This window comes from Micropterus salmoides, unplaced genomic scaffold (genome assembly GCF_014851395.1).
Source record: "Micropterus salmoides isolate LMB-PRFRI ecotype aquatic unplaced genomic scaffold, ASM1485139v1 Ms_hic_scaffold_4, whole genome shotgun sequence".
NCBI lineage: Eukaryota > Metazoa > Chordata > Actinopteri > Centrarchiformes > Centrarchidae > Micropterus > Micropterus salmoides.
The window spans coordinates 39,701,822-39,716,582 of NW_024043372.1; the positions used below are offsets into that span (position 1 = coordinate 39,701,822).

General features: G+C 42.9%; 1 protein-coding gene across 6 annotated transcripts in view; it reads left to right on the plus strand.

The window, feature by feature from the left end:
• Nucleotides 1-14,761, plus strand: part of plekha6 (pleckstrin homology domain containing, family A member 6) — a 110,485-nt gene that overhangs the window by 27,412 nt on the left and 68,312 nt on the right. For 3 of the 6 annotated variants that reach the window (XM_038697635.1, XM_038697632.1, XM_038697634.1), the window contains exon 4: nt 551-651. In XM_038697635.1, the coding sequence (XP_038553563.1) occupies nt 551-651 (101 nt within the window). The other 3 variants (XM_038697633.1, XM_038697637.1, XM_038697636.1) reach the window with 3 other exon arrangements.

Genomic DNA, 14,761 nt, shown 5'->3' on the forward strand with positions numbered 1-14,761 from the left:
ATTATCTCGCGCAAACACACACAGAGCAGGGATCAGTGTATTGTATATGATTGCACAAGCCCTTCCCCCTCCCTCAGTTCTCCCTCCCTCTCTCACACACATACACACCCACACATTAGCACACACTCAGTCAGCGGCAGAGAGGGTGTCAGTGCAGAGCTCGATCGTTCGGGAAATAAGAGGTAGGAGGTCACAGAGAGAGGAGTGTATCCCTTTTCAAACTGCTGAAATTTTCATGCCTCATTCTATTATTCAGCCAGCACTAGTGCTCCTGTTCATCAGAGCTGGGTCCTGGTGTGTGCGCAAGACGTTTTTGTGCTTATCACAGGGACCCTCGGACCATAATGGATATCTATTCTAAGCTGCCATCAGCGTGTGAGAGTGCTGTGAGGACGGCGGCTCTGACTCCTCTCTATCTTTTCTCCTGCAGGTTGAATGAAGGCTATGACTGTTGTTTCTCTCACACAGTTGTTGAAGCCATGCACCCGTATGTTGTTCTGTTTGTCTCATTCCTGGAATGTTTTCACACTTTAATCTTTCCTCTTCACAGATGAGAAGGAGGACACGGTGTTAGGGAGTTTGCCGCTGCTCAGTTTCCGAGTTGGAGGAGTGGAGCCCTCGGATAACATCACCCGCAAGTTTGCCTTTAAGGTCAGGAACATCCCGGTGGAGGGAGAGTGGGTGCTGGGAGCTGTGTGTAATTGCATTTCATGCAGGGGATGCTGCGGGTACTGGAGAACAGAAAAGAGTGCTCATGGGAAACAAATGGGTTCAGTGTTCCAGCTGTACCGAGCCACAGAACCATCGCTCGGAGACTCCTCCTCATTGCAGAAGCAGGGTTAGCTGATGTTTGAACTTGTTCCTTGGTTGCATCACTGTGGCTTAGTGAAGGGTGTTGGCTAGCTCTGGTTGACTGATATAAACTGACTGACTTCATGGTGTTAGTTATGACCGCCATGGGAACTGGAGCCTCAGTCTAATCAGAGCAGGATGGATTGATGGCAACAACCTTAAATTAGGACTTCCACCAGAATGGGTTTAATGTTATGAACGTATTATTTTTGATCAGGTATTGTTTTTGGGTTATGTTGTTAATGTCTCCTGAACTACACAAGAATCCTACAGAAACTACAGAACCATCAGCAAACCCAGTATCTGGATGTTAGAGAAAGTGAGGTGCTTTCTCTGCCAGAGGCTGACGGGAGCTGCTTGAGTAAACCAAGCAGGGTGCTTGGAGTACAGTTTTTATCTTGACTCGAAAAGATCTTACACAGACATTAATTTAGTAGCGTCACATGATGTCCGAGGTGGACACCATTATGTTGATAATGTGCATCAAGATTCAGTAACATCCTTAAGAAAGCCGTATCCTCGTAGTGCATAGTGTAAGGACGCTGTGGGACTTCTCTGCAGCGAGGTTTATGTACCAGTAAGAAAGCATGTTTTGGTGGGAGGTAATGATAATCACAGACCAGTACATGGATTGCTGCTGACAAACAGATCAAGGCCGTGTTTCCTCAGATCCTCATGAATCACATCAGCAGCGCTGCAGTGGCCCAGCGCTGAGCTGTTTGTCAGAGCTGAATAAAGATGAGATGATGTGATGTAGGTTAGCTGAGTGTGAATCTGCTGAGTAAAGCTTTATAGAAGTTGGAAAGTTCGCCTGGTTTCCCCTCAGCATCAGCGTGAAGCACACACACACTGACAGCTCTCTCTTATCTCTCTTGACTGTTTATCATTATGACTTTTCTTTACTTTACAGAACATTCAGTTCTTCTCTTGTTCTCGTTCTGTGCAAAGTCCAGTGCATGTACTGGTGCATGTACCAAGTGTGTGCACAACACACACACACACACCTGCAGTGGAGACAGACTGAGCAAATATACTCAGTGTGGCTTTGACATCTTGCCAGGGTTAGGGTGCTGCTTGTTAGCTAACTGATTGGGCACTGTCCTGCCTTGAACCTGGTAGCTAATATTAACAAACTACAGTGTGTAATAGGAACATTAATAATTTTAACAGTGATCATTTGTGCACACCAATCCATCCTGTCACAGAGGTTGTTCTACACGGACAGTTAAAGCTTTTGAACTAAAATTTTAAAACCATAAGTCCATTTTTCACCCATTTCCCGAAACTCTTCACATAAATGACTTCATTTCTCATTGCCTACACCATGTGGTCATTGAGAAAGCACTAACACTCATTATTGTTCACTCAAGTCAGCATAGCTTGAGCTCAGTTAGCACACAGCTACACAGGTGGAAACACAGTCATAACTGATCACACACCAATCAGAAGTTAGAGGAGATGGGACTGGTGGAAGATGAGGAGGGGGAGGAGGAGGAGGTAGAGGTAGAAGGCATAGGTGGAGAAGGACGAGAATTCCTGACCCGTCCCAGACCAAAGACAAGACACTGGGACGGAATAATTTGTAGTACTGAGCAGCACACTAAAAAATAAAAAAGGTTATTTCTTTTTGTTGTGTTAATCATGTGAAAAGGTTTTTGAGGGGGAGAACCACAAGTAACATTACTTATAACCTGTTTTTGTAGTATTGTTTTGAATTTATTTCACCAGTGAGTCAGACTGTAGTGTGTGTTTTTGAGGGCTTGTGTGTTATGCCTGAGGGCAAAGTTTGGTTTTTCAGCAAGATTGAATGGTTTTGAGTGGAGAGCTTCATTTTGACCTGAAAATTGGAAGTTTGGGGAACTGGGTGAGAACTTGTGGATTTGTGTTTTGAGAAAAAGAGGAATAATTTCAAGAAATGTGTTTGAGAAAAACTGTAATGCATCTGAAAGACTAGAGCTAGAATTATATTGGAGAGAAATAAAAATAGAGACATAAAATCTCATAAAGGAGGGTAAATATAAACCACCATGACAAAGCCTTTGAATCAAAGTTAGCGTGAGAGTGGCAGTTGCATCCTGGGCTGGTCGTATATTTTTGAGCTTCCATTCTTCATGCTGAGCTAAGCTATCTCCAGCTCTGTACTGAATGCTGACCTGAGATTATTTCCCAAAATGTCAGATTACTTCAGCATGTTTCAAGAATCGCCTGAAAGTGATGTTCATGATGTTCAGAACAGAACAGTACACGCTGTAAACACGTCTTTAGATGAACTATCTTTGACACAATGCTGTTTCCAACTTGCTTTGACACATTTACTGTTCAGGAAATCTCCTGAGGAACGATGTGCCGCTGGTCATGTCACTCATATCACAACATTCGGTGCTTCCGGTCCATGCTGGACACTGGGTGCACCGCCGGGCTGCCACACTGTGGGGATCTGCTTGAATGTATCTTGTTTTATTTTCTATTCCAGTGAGTCGTGGCATTATGTTTATGATTTTCTTCTTTAGCTGCTCTTATGGCCTGAGGCTGTTGATTGGTGAACTCTCCTGCTGCTGCAAGCGTTCTCCCTCTGATTGGGTCAGTCCGGCTCAATTTGGATCTGGGCTGATTATCCTCAGGTCCCTTTTGGACTGGGTCTTTTTTATTAGAAACTAGATTTTTGGATGTGTTTTACCAGTATTTATTTGGAGGTCTCTAAAGTACATGATATCTGTGTTTGTGCTGGGGCACTACCTTACTACCCCACCAGAGCACTGAGCTCCCAGAATCCTAGGTTACTTGTGTTTGTAGATAAAGACACACACTCCTGTCTAGTGTGGTGCTGAGGTGGAGCAGTTGAACAGTTTCAGGAGAACCTGACATGGTCAGCTCACATCTCCACGCTGGTGAAGAAAACTCAGATACGACTGTATTTCTTGAGGAAGCTTAAGAAGGCTAAACTCCCACGCCAACTTCTTGTCAGCTTTTACAGAGGAGCAATAGAAAGCATCCTGACTGGAAACTGGGATGTACAGGGCCCAGGACCGGAGGGCTCTGCAGCGGGTGATTAAACCTGCTCAGAAGATCATTGGTACCCATCTTCCAAGCATCAGTGATATCGGTGAGGTGCCTACAGAGCCCAAATGATACTAAAGGACAGTACCCACCCAGCCACAGCCTGTTCACCCTGCTGCCTTCTGGGAAGAGATATACAAGTTTCTGCTGCAGAGCAGCTTTTTCCCCCAAGCTGTCAGACTCTTAAACTCTAATTCATCCTCAGCACTGCTCCATTGATAATAGTTTATTTCTGTTCTGTTTTTATAATTGCTTCTACATTAATGTATATTGTCTGCTACATAGCAGAAGGGAGTTTTAAACTCAATTTCACTAATCTGTTATATTGGGACAAAATAAATCTACCTAAACATAAGGTCTTTATATACCACTGAAAATGGACTTATGGATATTATGTTGCATTTCAGTCAATAGATCCCCCTAGAATGTGAGCTAGCACATATGTAATTGGCCAATGCAGTGCCAGGCCAAATGCTCTGCTGCTATTTCAGAATCAGAATCAGAATCAGAAGGAGCTTTATTGCTAAGTAGTGTTTTACGCATACGAGGAATTTGCTGTGGTGATAAGGTGCTACACGTAGACAAACATACAGCGGACATAAATAAATGTAGAAATATATAAATATGGAATAGAAGAACAACGTTGCAGATATATACATGTGCATTATTCTGGGATTCCTGTCTGACCATTTACAGACTACTACAAAGGCAGTAACGCTCTGAGGTGTATGTGGCTTAATCCCCCACACCATAAGATAACACACCATAAGAAGATGAGGCTGCTATCAGGGAGCGAAGGGAACAACACAGCATTGCATTGTGGGGGTTGTTTGGGTGACTGCATGCAGAACATTCCTCAGGTGTGTGCCTTAGAGTGTATCCTGCAAATACAAGTTACATAAAGACAGAGCAGCTGTGTATTCTGGCCAGCTGAAGCAGACGGCGTGTTTTTCTCATTGGACAAGCTCCCTCAGGGCGCTGTAGAGGTGGAGCTCAGGCTGGTCCTGTCCTAGCATGCCTCCTTCAAAGCTGTCTGGCAATTCCTGTCCGACCACTTCTGTTTGGGACTTGTGTTGGTTGAAAATGAGCCACCGCGACAAAGCTGGCAGTGAGGACTCAGTATTAACTGATACATTTCTGTCTACCTGTGCACTAATGAAGTGGAATGTAACTGAACAGATTATAACAGATTATTTGTTTTAATCACCATGGAACACCAGAATATTTGAGTTCTAGCTGCAAGGTGTCCTGGTCACTGAAGATTTGGGATCATGCCAACATCTGTAAAAAGAGAAGAGTCGGCTTTATAAATCTAAAGCTGTAGTGTGCCCCCTCAGACATGAAGCACAGGAAACTCATCAAGGCCCCTTGATACTTATGTGTTAAAGTACATCTATTGTGACTCCTCTGCAGACATAGGAGGCGCAGCAGACCGAAGGCTACACATGATTTAAGCATTGGTCCCTCAGATGGGACAGCTCATGTATATGTTTGTCTGTATGTGTGTTACCTGATTCATGGACTAGCGGTGTGTCTAAGGGGTTTTCCTTTTCTTCAGCCCGATGCATAATCTGTGTTAGGAATAAACTGGATGCAAAGTCACGTGATACAGAAATAAACTGAATGAACAAATGAAACTTGTGCTTGTGGGACTGATAGAATGATCGATGTCTGTGAAACCTGTTTGTAGCTGTTCAGATTTCATTTTTCAGTTTGAGACTGCGTTAACAAGTGAGATTAAAACTAATTTAATTTATAATAACACTAAGCCTGCCGGTGATGAAGGTCACATGGTGTTTCCAGTGACGAAAATGCTGTCTGGAGCCATGCCTTTTTCTATGAGAGGAGAGGGGAAATATTTTATTAATAATCCTGTCTAAATGGAGCTAAGGTGATGTCTTGTGGTTCCACATGTCTCAGTAGATCCAGACCCAGGTTCTTGCCTGAACTGGAATAGTTCTGAATTTGAATACTGATACCTAATGCTCTTCATGTTGAAATGATTTCACTGAACCTATATCCTTTAACCAAGCCCAAGAGCCTCCTGCCACACATGCTAACGTGATGATGTTCTGCAGGTAATGTTTACCATGTTTATCATCTTAATTTAGCATGTTAGCTGGCTTATATTTGCTAATTAGCACTAAGGCTAATAGAAATATAAAGGCTCATGGGAATATCATCAGTTCTGCAGGTCACATTAACACGATGCCCTGCTGAAAAGTTCAAGGATCACCAAAGTTATTACAGTTTATCCAACTGTCCAGGAGTTGAGAATTTCAGTGTAGACCAAAGTGGTGGCATGACTAAGAACCAAAGAATCCTGCATAACAACTTCATAATAGATAAAACTGTGTCCTCTCAGAGAGAAACAGTCAGATCTTTTCTCTTTCATCCAACTCAGTCTGGCCTAGTCTGCGGCTCTGACAGCAATCTAGACTACATTATAATCTTATTTTGCAAAAGAGAAAATCTTGTTTAAATCCTAAATCTTATCCAGCTAACTGAACTGCGTTGTTTTCATGCAGCAGCCCAATCAGAGCTGTCGAAACCTGTCCTACCTGCAGCCGTCCTGCCTGGCTCTGCAGAGGCGTGGCCAGAGCCAGGAGGGAGAGACCTGGCCAAGTCGAGCTGTTATTGTGTCTCAATATCTGTTCTAAATGTTACCATTACAAATGTTCCACTACACGTACACTACAGAAAAATGACACTCGTGTGTGTGTGTGTGTGTGTGTGAAGAGCCAAGCAGCTCACACTGAAAAACACCTCGTTCTCGTTACCCACAGGGAATCGACTTTGTGTGTGTGGCTCGGCAGCCAGAGTCATAGAGTTACACCTGTGTGTGTGCAGCCTCACCCTTCCTGGCAGCAGACGGTTCAACAGAAGTGTCGGGTGGCTGTGAAAAGATGAGGGTTCATTCCTTTGGGGCTTGTGTGCTGCTTTCTCTCTGGTCTTGTGTTCACGTCGCTGACGACGCTCATCAGAGTCCATTGCTAACTGATCCTCACCCAGATGTAGGGTGGGCAAGTCCGGGGTGCAGAATAGCAATGCACTGAACCAGGCTAAAAGCCTAACCGGTGATCTGAGACCTGTTCCCTGACAGGGTCCTAAGACAGAAAAGCTCTCACAGGTCTGTCAGGTGTGTGACCTATGAATGAAGCTGTACACCTTATTGTGTATGGCATGTCATGATTTAATGGACCCACAGCCTTGCTTGGCCCTGTACACACGACATATAAAACCATCAAAAGTAAAGATCACCATGAAGTATCTGGAGCACATTCATGTTCTTGGAGGAGAAACCCTTTCCATCCATTTCCCTTACCCTGACACTCCATGATTGTTCTACTGGCCCCGCCCTCAGGACAAACTGATACCCATCACCTAAGGCTTAAACCTAAGAATAGCTGAAATGAGTAAACTGCACATTTTAGTGGTTGCACAATTGCATGTAAAGTCAATAGCTGGAGATTAAGTTAAGGGAGGGCCGTTAAATGATTAACAACCCCTACTGAGCAAAAGCAGAATTTAAATGTGTTTATACACATGGATAAGTCCTGGATAAGGAAATGTGTGTGTGTGTGTGTGTGTGTGTGTGTGTGTGTGTGTGTGTGTAAGGCTGGATGACAGGGACTGAGAGGGGTATATTCCCTGATGACCTGAGGGCATGTTTGACTAGTCAGGTACACCATGTACTCAATTTGCACACACACACATAAACACACACACTCATTTCCTTCATCCAGACACTTATGGACAGGTACAGTGTAGTTAACTTACCTGACAGGCACACACACACACACACACACACACACACACACACACACACACACAGAAAAGCTCTGCATTTAAACACATCCATGACACATGCAGCAGAATCACACACCATCTTTCTCTCCCTCTACATGTCTATCTGATCATCTTTCTTTGACTTGTTTTTGAGTTTCCCTTCCTCCCTCGTTCCCTCCCTCCTTTTCATTCTGTATTTGTGTGTCTGTTCACTTTTTCTTTACTTTCTATTTTTACTTTAAGATAACCTAAGATGTGCCTTTATTGACAGGGGGACTTCAGACTGGCACAGCAGCATATGGGATTAAAACATAGTAAATTAAACTGGATAAAATATATAATATATATATTTTCCTTCCATTTGCTCCCCTTTCAATCACCCCTTTAGTTCATCTTTCAAACCATGCTTCCCTCATCCCTTGCTCTGTTTCTCTCTCCCTCTTTCTCATTGTATTTCTGCTTCCTTCTCAGTGGCCTTTCTTTCCTTTGTTTTTGTTCCAAAGAATATTAAATGATAAGAAATGATCACAGTTTTATTTTCCTAAAGAAATAATGTTTTTGTGTGTCCCCTTTCCTTTCTCCTTTATTCATCCCTCCCTCTCTGACTACATAAAGAATGAACAAAGGAAGGACAACGAAGGAGACACACACACACAGCCCCACCTCTGTAGCTAGGTTACTACTGCCTCTTACCACACAGCCATTTCAGCCAACCGCATCGCCTTGCATCACTGCTGGAGGCGGAGCCTCACATTGCTCCACAGTGGAAGGAAGTGACTTCTGTTTATCAGTGACATCATTTCCTCTGGATGTCTTGTAACAGTACTGCTCCTCCTACACACACACACACACACACACACACTCTCTTCAGTCACTAGCGGCCAAGGACGACCATACAGCCAGTCTGTCGACTCGCTGACTGCATGGTTCACCACTGCCACACCAAAACATGACAGCCTTCACGTTTATTTTCGTTACTGTCTAGTTTTGATAGAAATGAAAATCTGATTAAAATGCAGGGTGTTAAGAGAGGAGAGAAGTGGTGACACCAGAGTCACCCTTCACATGAGATTAAAACCAGATTAGACCAAACTGAATTAGATCTCATTTGCAGAAAGCAGTAAGAATTAGGTGTTTGTTCTGCTGAATAATACATGAAGACAGTACTTTCTACAGCAGGAGAGGACTGACCACATAAAGGGTTTTAGTCTCATTATTTTCTGCAAAAACTGAACACCCTGTGGGTTTTACATATATGTCCTGGTTAGGGATGAAACAGTATGAAAATTTCATATCACGATTATAGTGACCAAAATTATAATGGTTATCAGTATTACCGCGGCATTGTAAAAATGTGCCGAAAAAGATTAAAATGTAATGATACACACACTGAAACCAAGTTTTATATTGAAAATTACAAATAAAATTGCCATTTTGTTTGCATAAACATTAAAATAACAGCCAATACCTTTTGTAAACATTTGAAAACCATCTAGGTGTGCATTATCCAGATTTTATATTTTATATTATATAGGTAATGCAGTGACCCCATGCAGTCAGACCCCTTGGGACAATACAACATGGGACTCCATGTCCTTGTTTTGCGTAATTTTTTGCAACGGATTCAAGCAGTGAGGATAATTTTGTTGTAGTCTTTCTGTAGAAAATTTTGGGTCCATCCAATTCTGAGATTGCGTCGAGAGCAAGGAGAGTTCCACCTCCTTATCAAGGAGCTGCGGGATTATCCCGATCGATTCAAAGTGTACTTCAGGATGTCAGACATATTAAAAAGAAGACCACCAATTTCCGCAAACCAATTGATCCTGAGTAGAGACTGGCAGGATGTCTTTGGTTATACACACACACACACACACACACACACACACTAACCTGTGCAATTGGAAAGCGCGCACCAGGCACTGAAACCAGCATACAATAAGTTACAGCATACAACACCATTATTTTGTGTGCTATAATAATATTTGTATAATTTTAGATATCTGAGCACTGGGGACTAGGTTGGGCATCAGCACTGTAGGGATGATTGTGAAGGAGACCTGTAACCAAATCTGGCTGCAGCTCCAGCACACCTACATGCCAATTCCAACAGAGAACACCTGGAAACACACAGCAAGGAGGTTCAATGAAAGGTGGAACTTCCCTAATTGTATTGGTGCTCTCGATGGAAAGCATGTCAAGATTGAGGCCCCTGCAAACACAGGTTCCCTCTTTTTTAATTATAAAGGCACCTTTTCCATTGTCCTCCTGGCATTAGTGCATGCCGATTACCATTTCCTGGCCATCAATGTGGGCAGCTATGGTGGGAACCGTGACAGAGGCATTTTCGCAGATTCTGCGCTCCACCATGGGATCCTGAATGTTCCACCCCCAAGGTCAACCACATTATCGTGGCAGACGAGGGCTTTGCCATGAAATCATATCTGCTCTGACCCTACAGCTGAAAGCACCTTGAAGAGGACAAGTGCATCTTCAACCTCCGCCTGTCAAGAGCACATCGCATCTCAGAAAATTCCTTTGGCATTCTGACCCAAAGATTCAGGGTTTACAAATATCAGTGGAGGTGAACCCTGACCTGGCAGACAGCATCGTCAAAGCAACTTGCATCTTATGCAACTACCTGCGCCATGAAGTAGTGGGACATGCCGGCCAGGATGACAGCTTTGACTGAGGATGCTGGTAAGGCATGTCTAGTTTCAGTTTCAGAGGCCGAAGGGTAAGTGGGCATCTGAAGAGGCTCTCCACATTAGAGACACATTGAGAAAATATTTTGTCTCACCTGCTGGCGGGATACCATGGCTGTACGACATGTGCGCTGTGGACGATTGTAGACACAAAGTCAGTCACACTGTAGACTTCAGTCATGTGTAATGGCTGAGCTGCCTCATTGTTTAGTTCGCCCATGCAGAGCTTACACCTTCTTGACACACTTGACTCGTTTTTTGTTTATTTTTCCATTCAAAAGAACTTTCTGCCCAGAAGATTAGAAACTGAATTCATGTATAGAAAAAAAATTATAAATAGTTGTTCTGCATATCAAAAATTAACAACAACAATAGGTTAAATTAGAATTTTACATTAATAACCTCTTAAGCTCTATTTACATTGGAATAATACATTGGTAATAATAATTACATTGAAACTGATTATCTTAAATGGTTGTGAAAAGATTATAACTATTAACATTTTAACAAGTAGCCTACAACAACTATAAATCACAGAACGGTAGGTTGGATCTTGGGAAAACTGCTGACAACAAACCCCTTCAAAGGCAACATCATAGGTCAATTACTGCATTTTTATTTTTAAAAAGGACAGTTTCTCTGGGGCGAGTCTCCTCATGGAGGGAGCCAAGCTGGAGAGAAAGGTTGACACCTCATCAGTTTGCAGGTCTGCCTCTGCTGTCGCTCTGCCTCTCTCTCCTTCTCTCTCATTTCATCCCTTGCTTCTCTCCACTGCCAGTACTCACTCTCTGCCTGCGTCTTTCTACGTTTGGCACTGCGGCTACCTGTAGGAGTCCACCACTACACTGTCGCTCTCCTTCTCTGCCTGCGTCCTCTCATTTTCCCCTATTCCATTCTCCTCCTCCTCATCATCATCATCCACTTGGATATTACCATCTGACCTGTTGAAAGTAGCTATCTGATTAATGAAACGATAAATCGCACTCTGCATACGTCAGCTTTCTGTGGTGCATTTCTGGACAGGCTAACATTACCTCCTCCTTGCCAAGAAATTTTGCAAGGACACTGTGTCCATATGGATCCACTTCTTTTTCTTGCTGGCCCCCTGTCCACGTCTGCCCTGTCCCTCTTTCCTGTAGTAGACATATGTTTCCCGCAGGTTGCGGCACATTTTCTTCACTGCTTCAACTAACATCATACAAAAAAAAGGAAAACCATTATTACATACAAGCAGTCATTTAGGCGACCCCGGTCCACGCATTTTATTAAAAGTCAAAGCATGCTAGCAACTGAATAAAACCCTGTTTGAGACTAGCACTATTCACTACGAATGGATGAATGACGTTAGTAACATGCTATTGTTTAGCTAACTTGTGCACAATACTATATGATCTTTCGTAGGCTACACCCTTTATTTTAAGCCAGTACCTACCATCCTCTTTTCCAAGATGTTCCGCAATCACCTGCCACAATTGGTCTTTGTATTCCGTGTCTTTATATTTTGCACTTTTATTTTAAAGTGCTTTGTGCTGCAAGACGAAGTGGATCAGCTTGTCAGACCCAGACCCCATTCTGGATTTTAACTTTCGCTTGTACAGTGGCTCTTAAGTTTCAAAACACCTCTCATGCGGAAAAAATGCAGAAAATCAAACCCAATCCGAATTCTTTTATTACGGACGAAAGTTTCGGAGGCAGTGTGTTAACGTGATTGACACAACGTGAGATTGTTTTTATTTTTTAATGTCCGAAAATTTCGGACTCAGTGTGCAAGGATGTTTTGAAGACAGTTATAGTAACTGCAATGAGCAACTACTGATATAAATACAGAGGAGTCTGCAGCGTTTCTCCTGTTCTGACACAACTAATTTGATACTGGACTTAAAATGAACAAGATACGCTGGTTGGTTGACTTACAGTGCCTTGCGAAAGTATTCGGCCCCCTTGAACTTTTCGACCTTTTGCCACATTTCAGGCTTCAAACATAAAGATATAAAACTGTAATTTTTTGTGAAGAATCAACAACAAGTCGGACACAATTATGAAGTGGAACGAAATTTATTGGATATTTCAAACTTTTTTAACAAATAAAAATTAAAAAAATTGGGCGTGCAAAATTATTCAGCCCCCTTAAGTTAATACTTTGTAGCGCCACCTTTTGCTGCGATTACAGCTGTAAGTCGCTTGGGGTACGTTTTGCACATCGAGAGACTGAAATGTTTGCCCATTCCTCCTTGCAAAACAGCTCGAGTTCAGTGAGGTTGGATGGAGAGCGTTTGTGAACAGCAGTTTTCAGTTCTTACCACAGATTCTCGATTGGATTCAGGTCTGGACTTTGACTTGGCCATTCTAACACCTGGATATGTTTATTTGTGAACCATTCCAGTGTAGATTTTGCTTTATGTTTTGGATCATTGTCTTGTTGGAAGACAAATCTCTGTCCCAGTCTCAGGTCTTTTGCAGACCCCATCAGGTTTTCTTCCAGAATGGTCCTGTATTTGGCTCCATCCATCTTCCCATCAATTTTAACCATCTTCCCTGTCCCTGCTGAAGAAAAGCAGGCCTAAACCATGATGCTGCCACCACCATGTTTGACAGTGGGGATGGTGTGTTCCGGGTGATGAGCTGTGTTGCTTTTACGCCAAACATAACGTTTTGCATTGTTGCCAAAAAGTTCGATTTTGGTTTCATCTGACCAGAGCACCTTCTTCCACATGTTTGGTGTGTCTCCCAGGTGGCTTGTGGCAAACTTTAAACGAGACTTTTTATGGATATCTTTAAGAAATGGCTTTCTTCTTGCCACTCTTCCATAAAGGCCAGATTTGTGCAGTATACGACTGATTGTTGTCCTATGGACAGAGTCTCCCACCTCAGCTGTAGAGCTCTGCAGTTCATCCAGAGTGATCATGGGCCTCTTGGCTGCATCTCTGATCAGTCTTATCCTTGTATGAGCCGGAAATTTAGAGGGACGGCCGGGTCTTCGTAGATTTGCAGTGGTCTGATACTCCTTCCATTTCAATACTATCGCTTGCACAGTGCTCCTTGGGATGTTTAAAGCTTGGGAAATCTTTTTGTATCCAAATCCGGCTTTAAACTTCTCCACAACAGTATCTCGGACCTGCCTGGTGTGTTCCTTGTTCTTCATGATGCTCTCTGCGCTTTAAACGGACCTCTGTGACTATCACAGAGCAGGTTTCATTTATACGGAGACTTGATTTCACACAGGTGGATTCTATTTATCATCATTAGTCATTTAGATCAACATTGGATCATTCAGAGATCCTCACTGAACTTCTGGAGAGAGTTTGCTGCACTGAAAGTAAAGGGGCTGAATAATTGTGCACGCCCAATTTTTCAGTTTCTTATTTGTTAAAAAGGTTTCAAATATCCAATAAATTTCATTCCACTTCATAATTGTGTCCGACTTGTTGTTGATTCTTCACAAAAAATTACAGTTTTATATCTTTATGTTTGAAGCCTGAAATGTGGCAAAAGGTCGAAAAGTTCAAGGGGGGCGAATACTTTTGCAAGGCACTGTAACTGTGTATCGTTTTATCATGTGTAGTGGATGAATAGAGTCTGCAGACACACAAGGCACACAGCAGCGGAACAAGTGTATTGTTTTTACAAGAGCAGCTAACACTGAGAGCTTCAGTTTACAAGCTGTTAGCAAATTCGGATAGACAAACCAAAGCTAAAAGCTAACTCACCCTGCGTTCACTCATCGAGCTTCCCTCAGCGCTCTCATGAAAACAAGAATATGACCAGACTTCAGAGCAGCGTGTTGTCATGTGGTGCTGCGCAGCGCTGACCTAACATGATGCATGCTGAACTTAACATAAGGCATGCTGGTTAGAAATTGTGTCCAACTTTCTGCTGCAAAACGTCACCATGTAAAATGACATTAAAATCTCACAGGATTTTTGTCCGGCTGCACAAAGTTGGAACCACCTTCTTATCTTGTGGCATTTGCGGCATCAGTCATTGTTCTAAACTCACAGTAGGCTCACGCAGTCCGACTTGACGGCGCTGTTTTTATACCTCACATTAGATTATCAAGTTGGCGAAAGTCAGCCGCAATCATGTCGAACGCACCTTTTGTCAAATTTCTGTCAGAAAGGCTGAGTGCTGAGGCAGGAATGCTGAGTGTGGACCCAAAATTTGCGAGGCGGATACAGTTCAAAAAGCTTTATTACGAAAAACAAAACAGACATGTATGAGCACATTGCGAGAGTCCAAACAAAACAGTAATCCAAAAACACAGATATCCAAAGGGAAGATTCCAAGAAATACAAAGTAATCCAAAGGGAAGAATCCAAATCGAAGGAACAAAGCTCGGACAGAACACTCACAACAGACTATGA